The sequence below is a fragment of the Delphinapterus leucas genome, unplaced genomic scaffold, assembly GCF_059928025.1.
Source record: "Delphinapterus leucas isolate spDelLeu-1000000601 "Yukka" unplaced genomic scaffold, BTC_Dleu_Yukka2 spDelLeu_asBTCV2_sq82, whole genome shotgun sequence".
Lineage (NCBI taxonomy): Eukaryota > Metazoa > Chordata > Mammalia > Artiodactyla > Monodontidae > Delphinapterus > Delphinapterus leucas.
The window spans coordinates 979,008-995,935 of NW_028322291.1; the positions used below are offsets into that span (position 1 = coordinate 979,008).

The window sequence follows — 16,928 nt, forward strand, 5'->3', positions numbered from 1 at the left end:
TCACGATTCAGATCTCAGGACTGGTACTTGCTGTGTGTCCCAGGCATGCCGTCCAACCTCCTGGGCGCCACACTTTTCAACTGGAAAGAATAGCTGCCCCTCCCAGGACGTCTGGGGATGGAAGGAGGAAGGGTCCTCGGCACCATGTCGTGCCGAGGTCACTGTCGCCACTGTTACTATTACTGAACAAGGCGCAGCTGGGTGGACGAAGCCCCTCAACTCAAGCCCAGTCTGCAGGAGAAACGGGGGCCTCCCAGAAGCATAGGGGTAGAGGCTGCTCCAGAGCAGGGAGCGTCCCAGAGGCCCCTAGACACGGGGGCCAGGGGTGTTGGGGTGTTAGGGGGACCTGAGGTGGGGCTGCTGCCAGAGTTGGGTGAGGCAAGGTTAAGAGTGGGGCAGTAGCCCTACCCAGGATGGTCAAGGAGCCTCAGACAGAGCTAGAAGGAGAGTCTGAGCAGGGAATCCAGGGCCATGGTAGAGGGACTGGGAAGGCCTGATGCAGGAGGTGTTTCTGGGGGGTCACCCAATAGGACGTGGGCACCTGTGCCCAGGGCACAGGGGAGGAGAGGAAGGTCCTGGGGGTCAGCTGAGGCTTCCTGCTGGAGAGTGGACTGTCGACCATGGGGCAGAGCAGCAGGCCTCTGTGGCCAGGGACCACAGGACCTCTGAGACCAGGGTCATCCACAGAGGACATGACAGTCCTGGGAGGGGATGAGGATGCTCAGAGGGCACGTGGAGGGGGCGGGGGGCAGCGTGGCCAGAGAGGCCAGCCTGAGCTGGGGGTCAAAGAAAGGGGCAGGGAAAGGGAAGGAGCCGAAGGAGGGGCCGAGGGGCAGAACTGAATAGGGTGACAGCAGACGTGGGGACGCTACGCTGGTGGCCCAGAACAGGAACAGGAAGGCGGGGCCCACCAGCCAGGGAGAAGCCCTCCTGTCGGCCCCGGGTGGGCACCCTCAGCCAGCCTCCCTCCCCTGGGGGCTCCCTCTGAAGAGGTGTCCCTCTTCTGAGGCCAGACATTGAGTTGCAGCCATGTGACTGAGGCAGAAGACCTAGACCTGAGGCTCAGTCGGCTCCTCTGTAAAGTGGGGTTGCATGCGAAGCCTGCAGAGAGAGGGGCCCTAGCTGGCCCTGAGGGTGGGACTGTGGAGGGGCTGGGCTCTCAGAGGAACCCTCACCACCCCGTACTCCTGCACAGGGGCTTGCCCCCCTTGCCCTCCTGGGCATGGGGGCTGGCAAGGAGGGCAGGGCTGGGGGGGCACCCACAGGCCTGTCCACACTGTGCAGAGGCCACCTGGTCTGAGCCCTCAGAGCAGGGCTCTGCTGTTCGGGAGGCTCTTCTCCTTGGGGAGAAGCCCTGCATCAGCCCCCATCTCAGCTGGGTGGAGTAACTGGGAAGGGAATGTTCCACTGCCCCCAGACTACAGCTCCAACACAGCGGCCTGGTGTGCGGCCCTTCACCAGGCAGTACTGTCCTGGGACTCTGGCCACTGGCCACCCAAGGGGCTCCTGAGTCCAGGAATTTTCTCCTGCCTCCGTCCAGGGAGCCAGGCGCCTGAAGTGTCCTGGTGACAGTGAGAAGAGGCTGCTGCCAGGGCTCAGGGTGTCCCTGATCTGGACACAGCAGGTCGGTGGGAGGCCCACAGAAACGAGGAACTCGGAGCCACTCCCGAATCATCCCCCGTGGGGTCTGAACAAAAGCCCTTCTCCTCCCCGTGCTCTCGGAGAACCGCATTGGTGCTGAACACTGATTCTGCAGAGGTGAGAAGGCCACCTCTCTCTCCGAGGGGACAAGGCCACAGACTGGCCCAATGGTGAAAATCCCTCCAAGAAGGTGGGCTTAGCTGCCCAAAGGGTGCAGGACCCTGGGTGGAAAGGGGCAGGACGCACGGAGGCTCTGCCTGGAGCGAAAGTGCGTTCACACCCGCCCTCGGGTAAGGCAGACTGACCACCAGCGCCTGCTCGACCTTCTGCCAGCTCAGGACCCCAGGACCCACCTCCTCAGGTTCCTCCTCTCGCTGGCGGCTGGGCTTGGTGTAGTCCAGGGGCCGGTCCCACTCGTCCTGGCGGGAGGCGTGGCTGGACTGGGGCGAGGCCACGGAGCTGCTGGGGGCCGTGATGCTCTGGCCCTGGCAGGCATCAGGCGAGGTCACGCCGGGGCCGCCACCGCCGCCGGGGAAAGCGTTCTCCCGCCTGCGGTGTCTGTGCATGCTCAAATCCAGGGTTCCGTTCTCATCCACCGCAATGTCCGTGGCCTGCATTGCAAAGGTAACGCCTGCGTCAGACCCCACCCCCTTCCCACGCGTGCCTCTGGTCCCTTACTCAGCTCACCGGAAGCCCAGACAGCGTCTCCCTCCAAAGAGAGCAGACCCAAACAAGAAGAGAAGAGCCTACGCGGGAAGAGAGCGTCCTGAGGCTGACGTGGGCCACGCTCTGCCCACTGCCTTGAGGCTTCCAGCGCCGGAAAACCAGACCCTTGACACGGCAGCTCGTGTGGGCCCCAAAACACGTGCAGGGTCCTTAGACTCGGCGAGATATGGGAACACACGTGTGCACAGCCACTTGGGCCCCCTTAGGCACAGCGCACGGAGTTCGGAGGGGACCCATCCAATGTCTCTGCCCAGCAGGGTCAACGGTCAGGAGGGAGAAGAGGAAAGAGTGGTAATCACCTAGTAGACCCTGGGTTTGCTGAGCCCCCTTCGTGCAGGCTGCACGTGCCCCTGACTGCAAATCCCAACCCCCTTCTCTGCGTCAGCAGGGGCTCCTGGCGGGGGGGGGACACACCAACCTTGCTGGGCAGGTCCTGCGGCTTCATGCTGAGGTTCTCGGGCATCTCCCAGCAGCGCGTGGAGAGGTTCAGGATGGCCGTGGCGGCCATGTGTGCGGCCTCCGCGTCATGGGCGTAGTCGAAGCCTGTAGAAGAGGACGAAGTGCAGGGGCTGGGCCTGGGGGGAGAGGCCTTTGGGAAAGGTTTGGCTGCAAAAAGGGAACAAGAGCAGGCTGATATACAACCTGAACGGGAGGCGGCCACACAGACATGGGGTGGGGGGTGGGGTACTTCGGGGGGGCTGGGAGCAAGCACACAGGGCACAGCCAGGGCCGGGAGCCTGGCCCCACCGCAGCCTCACCCCTGTCGGGCATTGAGAAGGCCGTTTCTATCTTGACCTAACTTGGGCAGAAAGGGCAAAGCCTCCGAAGACGTTCGAGCGCCCCCGATATTTCAAACAAACAAGTTGTCTGTCGGTGATGCTCATTGAGAGACTAAAGTCTGCAAGTAGGAGGAGTGTCTGGAATATCATTCAAGTAGGAAAAGTTTATCACAACGCCTCAAAAGGCTGATTTCGGTGTCGCCCCCCGCCCCCCTCCGCCAAGAGCCACAGCTTTGGTGAATGACATTAGTGTTCAAATAAACACGACACAGGAAGGCATCAAACGTTATCTTTTCTAGTAACTGTGCTATAACCATAAGGTCACCCTCAGGTATGATTTCTGAGTAATCAGGATATCGCCAGCAGATTTCCAGCGCCCCAGCGTAAGTGGGTGCCTTGCGGGAAGGCATGAGGCCCCCAGTCCTAACAAGCCGGAGAGACACTCGCACTCCAGGTGGTAATTGTATCATTAACCTGTAGGAAACTCATCACTGCCAATTCTGGGGGCTGACAACAGCCACCAGGGGCCGCCAGCTCCAATCTCAAGTGCACTGGGGCGCTTTTCCATGCTATTTGTATTTCCAGGGCTAACAGGCTTGCAACTCACAAATTAGCGCAATAAGTGAGCCCTCCCCCCTCCAAAAAAAAGCCAGGAAGGCTTGTTCCGGAAGGTTTGGCGGAATGAATGTTGTTAGTGCGACGAGCACCCGGAAAGTTTGCTGCTAATGTCACAAATGGCACATTGTATCCAGCAAGATGGTCCCCGCGCAGGAAGCATCTGTCGGGTACCCAGGCTCAGCACAGCGGTTGTCTGACCCTCCCAGACCCCCAGCCCTTGAGCTGGGATAAACTGGCTGGGAACGGACAGCCAGGGGAGGGCACGCTCGTAGGGTGAACCACGGCAGCGACGTCGTTAAGTCTGTGGACACGCACGGCATAATGGACTTGGGTTTGTTTCACGTGTGGTGAGGAGACACATCCAGTTTGATGGTGAGTGTGTGGGCAGCAACGTGGGTGAGACACGGACTCTGAGAAATCCGCCACGGGGGATTGGGGCGTTTTGGGCCCCAGCGTGGAGAGGACCGACACGCTGCTGCTGAGGGCTCCCCCTCCACTGCCCCTCAGACGCTACACCTCCGGGAGCAGCTTTCCCCAACTTACATTTAAAGGCTTTCGGTGAGGTTTCGCTGGTCTGAATCTTTGGGGCAAGCATGCGCTTGCCAAAAACCTGAGCGTCAAAACTTGCGTAGTCAAAGGTGACCTTGGAGAACTTCTCCAGCTCCTTGGCCAGGTTGGCCCTGGGTGTGGTGGAGGCCACGCTGGGCCGGTAGCTTCCATACGGAGGGACCTCAAGCTGCTTCACAAAGCACATGGGCCTGGGGTGTGAGACGGAGATGAGAATCATGAAGACAGGACGCAAGGACTCTGTGCTGTTCATCCCAATGCCCCGTGCCATGGCCTGGCCCAGCCATCCCTCAGACCCCGGCGCGGACAGAGACCCAGGCAGGCCCTCCCTCACATCCACCACTACAGGGTGCCTAGGGGCTGATGTGCAGGAAGAATTGCCACAGGGACGAAGCACTAGGAGCCTTGAAGAAACAGTGCGTGTCCCCTTGCGGACCGCGTCAACAGAGGGAATGAGGAGAGCAGGTTTCTGAGCCCTTTGCAGGGAGCCCTAGAGGAGCATCCTTAGGGCGGCAGGCAGCCGAGGCAGAATTCTGGTGGTGGAATAACTTACAGTTCCCCAGAGGGGAGGGAGCTGGGGTGCCTGGAGGGAACATGAAGGAGGTTCTGAGAATCAGCCTCAGGGCGGCCGACTCAGCCCTTAGCCCTCCAGGTCGTCTGCTGAAAGTCACCTGAGATGCCCCTGGAGGGGCTGCTGCAAGGGTTAAAGACACGCATGAAAGGACGCTGCAAGCATTCAGCCACCGTTACTGAAGCTCTGAAAGAGCTCAGATTTTTAAATGCACGAGAGATGGTGCGAACACACCAGCCCTGACAGCACTGGAGCCACGGCGGGAGGAAGACCAGGCCGGCACAGAAAGGCCACAAGGTCTGTACCCGTCTGCGGAGGGGCTTGTGTACCAGTCAGCTGAGAGAAGAGCGGAGGAGGCCTGGGAGAGCCATGCAGTGACTTCAGTCTGGAGAAGGTGGTGGGCGGAATTAAGAAGGAGCCAGTGGTGAGGCCCCCAGGGCGCCAGGCACTACGAGAACTTAGGTGTGACCCGAAAATATGAGCCGGGTGCCAGGAAGACCCTGCAACCACGATAGGCTGGCTCTGCAGGGCCTTGGGAAACCGACGGCTCTCCTTCCCCAGAAAGGGCGGGGGGCCCTCTGAACCAGCCAGTGGCATCGGAGAAGTGGCTGATGAGTGCTCAGGCACCCCCGGGGGGAGACAAGTCCTAAACTTAATGTCTGTGCCACGTTTTGGTGGCTTCCTCAGCCGGGGCTTCCGCCAGCAGCAGACTCAGTGTCCGTGATGCCCACAGAGCTTTGCAGAGATTCGCCCCACACCCTGGGGTACTGGCCCCTCCACGGAGCACGTGGAGCCTGGATGGAAAGCTCTGCACCGCGGCCACAGCTGCCACCATCTGGCCTCCTCACCGAGGGCCCGGAAACAAAACGGCCCTGCCTCATCCAGCCTCATGAGGAACTTCTGAAGTCGATAACGCTGTCGTCCCACTTTTACCGGCAAACAAACGGAGTCACGTTCCCGGGGCACAACTCCCACATTTGGCAGCTGTTTGGCCCCCACCCTGGCCTCGCCAAGCCTCACCTGCCTGGTAGTTTGACATTTTGTCAGTGACTTGGATCAAGGCAAGAAACCCGACAAGAAGCCAGAGGAACAGGAATAAGATGGAGGAAAGAAGCAGTTTCCACCACCGTGAGCGCCACCCGCTTGAAAGAAGCCAACTGGAGTGCAGGGCGCCCCAGTGCGGGAGGGCGAGGCCCAGCCCGGAGACCACTTGCACGTGACCCTGAGGCCAAGGTGGGAGGCCACGCTGCTCAGGCAGTGGCTCTGCCCGGCACATGCCAGGGAAGGGACAGCTGGGTGATGGAGGTGGCCCGCCCACCTCCAGGCCATGGTCTGTGCCATCGCCCATGCTCGTGACTGCCGGACGCCGGGCCTGTGCAGGGGACGGTGGCCCTGGTCTCCCACACTCTCCTTTGGGAGACAGACGTGGAACAGAGAGTCTAGACGGGACAACCTGTCAGTTCTAGCTCCTCAGAGATGAGGGAGCAGGGAGTCCGCTGAGCAAGGACACGGGGGTGAGGGAGAGTCCCCCAGCACGGTGGGCACCAGAGAACCGGTCCCACTGGGAGGAGATTCTGAAGGCAGGCTGCTGGGGAGCGTGTGGCCTTGGGATAGCTCCTCAGCCTCTGGCCTTGTTTGTGGCACCTACAGGGGCCTGCGGGTGAGGCCACACCAAGCAGACTCGCTCTGAAGGGTCCTTCAGAAGCCCCCTCATTGATGAGCCGTGTCTGCACGCACACACGGGTGCACACACACTCACACATGTGCATATGCACCTAAACACACGGCACCTCAAGGGTCACGGGGAGTGGCACTCCGGAGGGTGCCGCTGGCACCCACTCCACTCCCCAGCTCACGGTCCGTCCTGGGGTGAGCAGCTCCCAGGGCTCCCTAGACAGCAGGGGTCCTGGGCTGGTGCAACCCACTCTCTCCAAACAGGACCAGCGACTCCACAAACAAATCCCTGAACAATCCCAGGCGGTGACATCAGACACCCTCGGGGACAGCGAGGCAGGGGCAGCCGTGCGGGTGCCGGGGCCCATGAAACCACCCTCCAAGTCCCCCCTGGGAGACACCAGCACACACGTGCACATACACACGAGCATGGACACGCACACACAGCGGCAGAGAGGCGAGAAGCCCCCTGGGCACTTGCGGAGGCAGCCCATGAAGCCTAGCAGGACCCTGCAGGGCCTTCCCGGGTAAAAAAGCCCCTGCGCATCCCTGATTCTCGTTTGTAGGAAAAAAAAAAAAAAACAGTCTTGAAGCCCCCTAGGCCTTCCCACCCAGTTCCAAAGAGCAGGTTCAGTCAGTTAATAGGACAACAGAGTCACAGGGCTCCTAGTTCCTCCTGAAGAGACAGAGGGAACAATCTGACACGTATCTCTGAGTCACTCTGCAGAAACTAAGACCCCACCCGGTGGAGGATGGTGATGACATGGTGACCGCAAGCACGTGGACCCCAGACTGCTTGGAACCGTAAGGCTGAGATTCCCTCACCATCAGCTGATCAGAAGAAGGTCCACGAGCTGATCACCCATCCTGGACCCTCTCCCCTCACACTGGCTGTAAAGACCCTGCCTGAAAGCCACCGGGGAGTCGAGTCTTCGGAGCACGAGCCGCCCGTCCTCCTGGCTCGGCTCTTGTAACAAACCTTCTCCGCTCCAGACTCTGAGCTTGGCCTCACTGCACGTCAGGCATATGGACCCGGGGTCGAAAACACGCCTCCCGGTCTGTGACTCATTTCACTCACCTGAGGATCCGATCCGAACTGGAGCTATTCTTGGAAGGGTCTCCCGTCGGTGGCTGTTGCTTCTCATGAGATTTGGCTAATTTTTCGGCAGCAGCAATGGGACACCCAGACAAACTAGAGAAAGGACAGGAGGACAGCTGAGCCCTCCTCCAGGCCCCACCCATCTGAGCCGGGAGCCAGGCGCCAGCAGGAGCTCAGGGAAGGCTGCCTTGCCTATAGAGGGGCCTTTCCCCAGGTCTGTCCTCAAGCCTTCAAAGCACCTGCTGCTCAGCCAGCTTCTGTTTTTGGAAATTCTAAGCCAATGACACAGAGACAAAACGCACCCGAAAGTTCTTCAAGGCTCTGAGGAAAGGCACCTCCTCTGGGTGGGTGCGGGGCTCGGGCCGCCTCTCACCTCCCTCCTCTCCCCTCACCACCAACCAGAGCTGCTCACAGTCTATCAGCCCACGGGCCACGGGCTGGGTGCTGACCCTGGAGGACATGGTCTACCAGGGTCGCACGAGGAGGGCACAGGTCCTGCCCAGGAAAGCACCCAATCCGAGACGCCACAGGTGCAGCTTCCACTGTCAGAACTGAGAAACTGCGATCAGCCAGGAGAGGTGACATCATCCCAGCAGTGTTGGGGAATTTAGCCTCTTCTCAGTGATTGGACCTCAAAAACTCTGGCTAGTCGTTCCAGCTGAGTGTCACTTGCCGGAGCCACTTCACGCCCCGCCACGGCTGCAGCTACCCATGGCTCGGGGCGAGGGCGGGGCCGACCTCTCACCAGAAGACGGCAGACAACTCAAGCACCAGGCTCTCAGCACCCCTACAGAACAGCCAGGCTCGGCCCCGGCTGCTGAGGTTCTGCCTTGAGCAAAAGCTAGTGTCCAGAGGTTTCCCGAATCTCAGCAGGACAGGGTCTCTACCTGGCTCTCCCCACAGGCTGCAGGCCTCCCTGCGCTGCGTGCGTCCATTCCTCCAGCCGCCCTCTGGTCTCTCGGGACCCCCACTCACAGTGACACAGGTGACCACCCCTCCAGGTGCTGCTCTGCTCCCGCCAAAGGTCTGCCCTGACCGTGCACTCACCCCAAAGGGCAGCACACAGGGAGACCGTGTCCCAGGCTGGGGCATGCACTGCAGGCAGCCCCCTCCATGGCCCTCACCATTCCCAGCCCAGCCCAGCCCAGCCCCGTACCTTCTGTGCGTGTTACGGTTGCTATTCACGTGGCCCTGGCCTGTGCAGCCAGGAGTGGGGCACTTGAGCACGTTCTCATGCATGGCCAATACTGCAAGACAACGTGGCGGGGGGGGGGAGCCGGTGAGCACCACCAGCCGCGGAGGGCGCAGGAGCCCCAGGCCCCGCTCAGTCAGGCCACGCCTGCCCCCTCTCACCGCGACCCTGGCCTCCCTGAGGCAGAAACCTTACAAACTTAATGGTCACGATTGCTGCCCCTCGCCTAGAAGCAAGGACAGCTTTTCTCCTGAGCCCTCAGAACACAGACAGCAGCCCCTCCCCAGCTCCAGGGCCCAGCCTCCCCTCCTGTGTGCCCGTGTCTGTGGCCGGTTTCCAGGGGCCCTGATCCAGGCTGCCGTTTCAAGGTGAATAACTGGGCGTGCTCCAAGTCGCCACGCTTGTAGGGCCCAAGTTTGGGCTTCTGGACGTGCCAGTCCAGAGGGACAGGGTCCTGGGTGGCCACTCCTCTATGTGGACACCATCCAAACACCAGAGGCGGCCTGAGCCGTGCAGAGCTACTCACTCTCCGGGGGGATCCTGTCCTTGTGGGGGCAGCCGGACAGGCTGCGGTGGTGCGGGTACAGCCCAGTGACGTGGCCGGTGCCGTCGCAGCCTGGTGTCGGACACTTGATCTCACGCTTCTCAGCTCTTGAGGGATCTAAACACACAAGGCCTATCCGTCAGAGGGCAGCCGGGAAGCTGGGCGGGAGGTGGTGAGCAGGGAGGCGGAAGGGCAGCTCACCGTCCTTCACTCTGGCTGTCCAGAGAGGAGAGTGACCAGACTGCCCAAGAGCCCAAAAGGGACCGTGGCTGGACAGCACGGGGACCCTGCAGAGACCGTCCACACTGGCCGTCCGCGTGGAAAAGCTCCCCACAGATTGCGGCAAGCCACAAACAGCAGGACCCGCAGGGCTTTAGGGGGGACCCCCCCGGATGGCGGCTGACACCTTCTGCCCTGTCCTGCTAATGTCATGCGAGGGCCACTGGCTTCGGGCTGGGAGCCAGGCCTCTGCACAGAGAGGTAAAGCCGTGTGACAAGGTCTCTGCCAGGACACGTCCTTTGTATTTGACAGTAACGGAGTCCGAGGGGCTGAGTCACTTACCCAAAGCAGCTAATAAAGGCCTGGGCAGAAATTTGACCCCAAATCTCAGTTACTGACCTCGTAGAGCCTCTGCAGGCCCAGAGAGGTCACTTTCAGTGTGGGGCAGAAGGGAATGCCTCTCAGGACACACACGGTCCCCAGAGCATAGCCAGTGTCCCAGGGAAACTTCCAGCGGAGCCATCCGTCCCCTTTGGTAGGGAAGCCACAATGCAGAAGTGACAGACATCCTCAGAAAGCCCACCCCAGGGAGGGCAGGACCCTGGCGGGCTCTGTGTGTGTGGTTTAAATGGGAGGAAGTTGTCCTCAGACCACCGGGCAGGCAGGGGCACCCTAAGGGGTTCACAAGCCTCTCCCGGGCACTGCCTTCCTGCGCTCGCTGTCGCCGGCCTCTCTGTCCAGGGCGTCTGCACCTCAGCGTCAGTCGGTCCCTGAGAACCAGTCCCACTGTCCTCCATGGCTTGGGCCTGCTCTGCACTGCTCAGTGCTCCCAGCCTGGCCACCTGCCTCACCGACCACAGGCGGCTTCTGTCTGGCTCACACCACCTCCCCCCGCCCATGCCCCCCAGCCCGTAAAGACCTCGGGACTCGCCCGTGGGTCCGGGACTGCGCACCCCTGGGAGGGGGCGGGGCAGAGCCAGGTGCCCAGCCTACCTTTGCTGCAGTAGCTCTTCCGGGCGGCATCCAGGGGCCTCGCCGCCTTCCCCGGCTCGCCCGGGCCCAGCGGGCCTTGCTCGGCGGGTGGGCATCCCGGCTCGCGGACGGCCCGCACCTGCTCAGCCTTCAGGGCGATGGCCTGCTCCAGGAGGCCCAGGTTCCCACGGGTCATCATGTCGTACATCTCCGACTCATCCGTGACTGTGGACTTCTGGGACCTCGAGTCCTCATCCTTCCCGTTGTCGTCAGAGCGCACTTCCACGAGGACGGAGTACGCGGGCCTGGGGCTGGGCGGCGCCGGGCGCCGGGGCTCAGAGGCCTCTGGGCGGGGGGCGGGGGGGGCCTGCTCCTGGCAGATCGCATCAGGCGGGGCCTCCCCCCGCTCAGTGCCCAGGACCACCCTCTGCTTGCTGGACTCCTCGCTGGCCACACCCTCCAGGGACTGGGGACGCAGCTCCTGGGAGCGCTCACTGGTGACTTCGATCGCTTCCTCTGCGTCCTCCGGCTGGATGAAGACATCCTTCTCCCCCTCGTCGCTGGTGGCTCCTTCCTCAGCCTCCTCCCGCACCAGGCGCACGATGCCGGCGCCCCGCTTGGCCCCCTGGCCCGAGTCTTCCCCGACCAGTGTCTCTTCGGCGATTTGGCCCAAATTTAGGAGAGAAGTTGCGATGATCTCCTGATAGCTGCTGTAGCTGCCCTTGGAGGAGCCCGTGAGGCTGCTGATGGGATTGGATCCGAAACGAGCCTTGATGGTGCTCCTTCCTGCACAAAATCAGAAACTGCGTGGGAGGCACACGGGGAATAGAGGACAGGTCTCCAGGCGGGGCTCCTCCAGCCTGCCCCACTGCCGCTGGGGGACACCAAACCCCCAGAAATGGGCTCGGGGTGGCCGTTTTTGTCAGCCCCTCTGCCCAGATCTGGAGGTCACAGTAAACTTATGTTGGGAGGTGGAGGGAGAAACCACCGCTGTATTTTGAAGCTGAGAATTACTCTGATACTTTTGATTAACGGTCCTCCCTGTTATGTGTACTTTCTTAAATCAGGCGAATCTACATTTCATAAAATGGAGCTTAAAGAATGGATCAGGGCTTCCCTGGTGGCGCAGTGGTTGAGAGTCTGCCTGCCGATGCAGGGGACGCGGGTTCGTGCCCCGGTCCGGGAAGATCCCACATGCCGCGGAGCGGCTGGGCCCGTGAGCCATGGCCGCTGAGCCTGCGCGTCCGGAGCCTGTGCTCCGCAACGGGAGGGGTCTCAACAGTGAGAGGCCCACGTACGGCAAAAAAAAAAAAAAAGAATGGATCAGATTTTTTAAAATTGTTTCATAACAGATAAACAGCAAAAGCTGGTTTTAAAGTTTAAGGCTTTTAATTGCCATGGCTAAGACGCAGTGGGTGCTCACCACACCCAGGCCCCCTGGGATCAACGACAAGGACCACCCCCCAGGGCGCAGCAGCCAGCCCACATCCTCCCACTGTAGGAGGGGCCAAGCCAGGGCCGATGCCTGAGCGCCAAACTCCCTCCTTTATAAGAAACCCAGCAAGCGAGAGTCCCCTGGCCCTGCACCCTCTCAGGCAGAGCCGGGTCGTCAGGAGGGAGGCGGGTATGAGGACCCTCCCTGGAGTGGCTGCAAAATGAATAAAAATCCACCTCAGGCCCTGAGAGGCGAGAGCACCAGAAGCTTGGAGGTGTTGCGGGGTTGGGGCCTCAGGCCTCAGCCACATCCCCAGGACCCTACAGTCAGCCAGGGTCTCGGGACATGGACGTGTCCCACCTTCGCACTAGTGTTTGCCAAGGGCTGGGGGCCCCGCAGGAAAGAAGGTGCCAGCAGGGAGACCCCCTCAGTTCCCCCTGCCCTGCCCATCTTCCCTGAACATCCGCACCATCTCCCCTGATGCCAAGCAGACCCCTTGCCCCTCCTGCAGGTGGCTCTCCTGAGGCCAAGTGGGGCGGGTCTATCTGAGACCCCGCCACACAGACGCACAGCCACATCCATCTGTCCGACCGTCTCTCACACACACAGACACACATCCAGGTCCACAATGCTCACATACAGATGAGCCTCTGGGCCCCCCCCCCCCGAGCCCCAAGCGCCAGCCCCTCCCCAGGAAGCCTTGCAAACGTCAGACAAGAGGCGCTTGTTCTCAGCAGGGCTTCCTCGCTCGCGGGAGCCCCGCCTGCTCACAGGCTGCGATTCTCCGGGCCCACACTAAGCGCCTTTATTCAGGGGAGAAAGAGCAACAAAGCACCTTCAGCTGGCTCGGGGCGATGAATCTCCTCCTGTCCTGACGCCTCAGCCTCGTCCTCCTCCGCAGTTCCTTCCGATTCATCAGAAACAGAGGCGCCCTTCACCTCGGCATCCTCGCTGCTGTCGCTGTCCACGCCGTAGCCCTCGTCCAGAGCCAGCTTCAGGGGGTGTGCCTTCCGCTTGGACCCCAGGTGCTCGGCCTCGGCGCCCCCCAGCTTCCTCTTCTTGGCCAGAGGGCAGCTCAGTAAACTGGGAGGGAGGAGGCCGGGCCACCCTGTCAGCACCTCCCGGGCCCCCGGCCTTCACCCTCTGCAGCGCTATCCCTGTCCTGAAAATTTCTCTTTGCATCTCATCACCACCCCTCCACCAAAGCCCCAAACTCAAGACTGGCAGGTTGATGTGTTCAAAATTTTACAGTAATTGTCCGCATTAAAAAGGCCCTGATTGTGCTTTAAATTTCACTTCCTGCTTCTCTGGGAAGGCCTAACCTCAACGGCCCTGTCCACGCCACAGTCATCCCCCCTGGGATGGCCGGGGGTGGGGGCCGGCCCAGGCTGCTCTGCTCCGTGCCCACCGCCCCCCAGGCAGGTCGTCGGGAGTGCCCAGGCCCTTCCTCCTTCACCTCCAGACCCTTCACACCCTCACCCACCTCCTGAGCCTGGCACCGCAGTCGGGGGCCCCTGAGGCCCAGCAGACCCCCGGGATGACAGCAGTGAGAAGAGCCACCCAGCGTGTGCCGGCTCTGCTCTGGGCTCTCCCGCACAGACTCCTCCGGTCTCACAGCAGCCCCAAAGGGGAGACAACGGAAAGGCACGCCACAGCCGCGCTCAGCCTCCCAGTAAGAGGGTCACGTGGGAGGCCACCGCAGCTCAGCAGCCAAGAGCAGGGGTGGAAGGTTCTAGACCCACAAAGGGTCCCAGAGCAGCAGAGCAGCCCAACCTCTTTCCCAGGAACCCTGTTGAGGGCCCTCCAGCCTCCTTACCTTCGGTGCCTGGAGTACTTGCCCCGGATATGTCCCGAGCCCGTGCATCCGGGAGTGGGACAGCTGGGGGGAGACAAGCAGGGGTGGTCACCTGGGGGCGGGCCCCGTGGGGCATGGGGAGAGGGTCCGAATCTCGGGGCCCACCCCAGACCCTCACCCGGGGAAGCAGAAGATTGTCTCCAAACAGTTCATCTCAGAATGGCTGCTTGCAGTTTGCAAAAAATTAATGAAATAACTCACCCCCATTTATGTAAATGAATGGCTCATTACAACTTTATAAGAGTGTTTAATTAAAGATCTGTGTGTATGAAATCAAGGCTGGACGACTTCCTTTTTCCACAGTGAGTCTTTCCCACTGCAGGCAAACCACCACCAGGCTTCCAGGGGGCTGGGAACAAGGAAGCTCCAGGGTGCCCCCAGAGCCAGCACCTGAAGCTGGCCCAAGGGCAAAGCACAAACACGGGGATCCTCCAGGGCCTTCAAGATGCTGCGAGGCCTTGCCAGGCGTGCCCCTCGCTGGCACACAGCCGAACCCCCCCGGCAGGAACAACTCTGCAAAGGTGCAGCTTTGACCCAAGCCACAGGACCCCGGCTGCAGGTGGCAGCAAAGACCCCACTCCAGAACTTGCGGCCTGGTGTGATCCCAGCTTCCCATGAAGGGAGGTGAAGCCAGGAGGGCCGATGACCCAGGAGCTGCGTGAGACCTCGGTGGGGCGAAGCCTGGCCCCTTACAGTTCCAGGGGTCCCTCTCCCTTCACCATCATCTACCTCCCCACAGAACCAGATGGTGGGAAGCTCTGGAAACTTCCAGTCACAGCCACAGACCACCCAACCCACTTCCCCAGCAGTCAGCTCCCCAGGGCAGCAAGGGGCCTGTGTGGGGCTTGAGGTCAGGGTCCTGTGGGCTTCTGAGACGGAGAACCCGTGGTGGGAACAGGGGGAGCCCGAGCTCCTCCCGGGAGGTATCACCGCAAGGTGCCCCCATCCAAGAAGGGACAACCTTGTCGTCACAGGGTCTGAGCCCCCCACCTCCGAGCAGGCTCTCCCAGAGCCTGGGAAGGAAGGCTGTGCGGACCCACCGACGCCAGTGAGCTCCTGAGGCTCACAAAGGGGCACCACTCTGGACCTCTGTCCAGACACACTGATGTGTCTAATCTGATTGATCACGGACCTGACTACAGAGGACTGTGGGGTCCCGCCGGCCGGCAGGCCACACTCGCTGACGGATCAGCAAGAAACAGAACAGTCCGTGGAGGCAGGGTCGCGCCCCCCAGCGCAACGGTGGCCCTTGCGGGAGCCGGGGTCTCTGAGGGGGACGCACCCTGCAGCCCCCCATGATGAGGCCACCGTGGCTCGTCTCCTGGTGTTTAAAAGAAGAGAGGAAAGGAGAGAGGGAGAGGAAGGGGGAGGATGGGGGGGGAAACATGCGAACTTTGTGTGGGTTTCCTTTCCAGACAGACAGGACTTGCTGCTGCCCGAGGCCTCTCACTCTGAAATCTATGCCCCACACTTGCTGTCACTTTCTCAAGAACTAGCTTTGAGACTCTTCACAAAAGCTCCTTGTTATTGGGGATTTGAAGCTGAGGTCCCAATTAGTCGATTAATCACTGAGTCAGTCAGGCAATTAGGTGCCAGCTGCTGTAGCACTGGCACTGCCCCCAAACACGTCACCTGCTCCGAGCACACCTCCGCCCACCAGTTCAGAAGCACCTGGCCTCCAGCCCTGAGGGCCGGCCCCTCCAAGGGCAGTGGGCCAGGCATGCGCCGCATGTGCAGAGCTGCCAAGGGCCCCTCTGGGAGAGGAATCTGGAGACCCCCTTCTCCCCACGTGCCAGCACAGAGAGTACCCGTTGAAAGCGAGCCCCACGGGCTCAGTGCCAGCAGGTCACCCTATGGGCACCCCCAGTGCTGGTAGGATGCCCTCTGTGTGCTCGGGCCCGGAGGGCAGGGTGAGGCACCAGCTCTGGTTCCAGGCCTCTGGAGCCCCTCCCCAGCATGGAGGAAGAGGGAGACCCGGCCAAGCCCTCCCCCGATTCCACAGCATGGCCCTGAGTGTGGCAGAGACAGGGAGGTGGGCAGAGGGCCTGCCTGCCGTCAGCCTGAGAGGGGTCCTGGCGATGGCTCGGAGGGATCTGAGGATCTGGACATAAACAGTAGCTCTCAGGCCATGGCGGAGGCCGGGAGGAGCCGTGCCCCAGCGGGAGCCCCTGGAAGCGACTGGCTTCCCTCCGGCCCCGTGGGGGCAGGTAGAGGGCTCCCCACTCCCTTCTGTCGCCTTGGCAGGAGCTGGCCAGTGGCTCAAGAGGAGGCCCTCAGGTGAGGACAGGCAGGCTGCGGACTGGGGCGCGGGCGTGGCAGACGGGCATCCTTCCCGGGACTGGGAGACACCCCAAGGATGCTCCAAGAGGGGTCCACCCACTCCCTTCCGCAGAGAGGGCAGCGCCCACCTTCCCTGCATAAGCCACCTCCCACAGCGTGGACAGCAGATGGGCCCCATGGAGACCGGGGGCGGGGTGCAGGGGGAGTCTGCTGGCTCTTCACTGCGCAAAGGGAAAGGCCACCAGACCCGCTTGTTTTCTCTCAGGGACTCGGCTTCAAGTCAGAGCAAGAGCTGAAGGGGCTCCGGGTGGGAGGAGGCAGCTGAGAGCCCTGCTTGGTCCAGGCCCACCAGCTCCTCAGCTCGTTTCCTAGCAACCGCCACTCGCCGGCAAGCGGCTCCCGGAGTCTCTGCTTGAGATGGGGAAAGGGCCGCTGGGGGCGGTGGGCCACAGATTCTGGGTCCACAGGGTGCAAGTCCCTCGTCCACAGAGTGAGCCCTGCGGGTACAGCTTCCCTGTGACCCGTCCTCCCGTCAAGTGATTCCGAAGGGGTTCCTTTGACATCCCAGCGGCACGTCTGCTCCAGGGTCGCTCTGCCTGTGCTGGCGCCCACTGCGAAGGCCCCGCCGGGACCAACCACAGCCCCCCACGTGCTGGGGGCAGCAGTCGGGCTTGCAGCACCTGCCCCTTCCCGCGGGGTGAGCGCACAATCACAGAGCCTCAGGGATCGTGCCCCACGGGTGTTTCGCGGCCAAC

The 16,928-nt window shown here is 61.7% G+C and overlaps 1 protein-coding gene across 2 annotated transcripts in view; it reads right to left on the reverse strand.

The window, feature by feature from the left end:
* Nucleotides 1-16,928, reverse strand: part of LOC149743769 (myelin transcription factor 1-like) — a 35,225-nt gene that overhangs the window by 14,655 nt on the left and 3,642 nt on the right. Inside the window, exons 3-11 of one of the 2 annotated variants that reach the window (XM_089906164.1) lie at nucleotides 13,855-13,917; nucleotides 12,874-13,121; nucleotides 10,625-11,389; nucleotides 9,394-9,528; nucleotides 8,832-8,922; nucleotides 7,655-7,768; nucleotides 4,308-4,522; nucleotides 2,786-2,910; nucleotides 1,995-2,252 (exon numbers count right to left, since the gene is read on the reverse strand). In XM_089906164.1, the coding sequence (XP_089762290.1) occupies nucleotides 1,995-2,252; nucleotides 2,786-2,910; nucleotides 4,308-4,522; nucleotides 7,655-7,768; nucleotides 8,832-8,922; nucleotides 9,394-9,528; nucleotides 10,625-11,389; nucleotides 12,874-13,121; nucleotides 13,855-13,917 (2,014 nt within the window). Of the gene's footprint in view, nucleotides 1-1,994; nucleotides 2,253-2,785; nucleotides 2,974-4,307; nucleotides 4,523-7,654; nucleotides 7,769-8,831; nucleotides 8,923-9,393; nucleotides 9,529-10,624; nucleotides 11,390-12,873; nucleotides 13,122-13,854; nucleotides 13,918-16,928 lie in introns of both variants that reach the window. The other variant, XM_089906163.1, reaches the window with a different exon arrangement.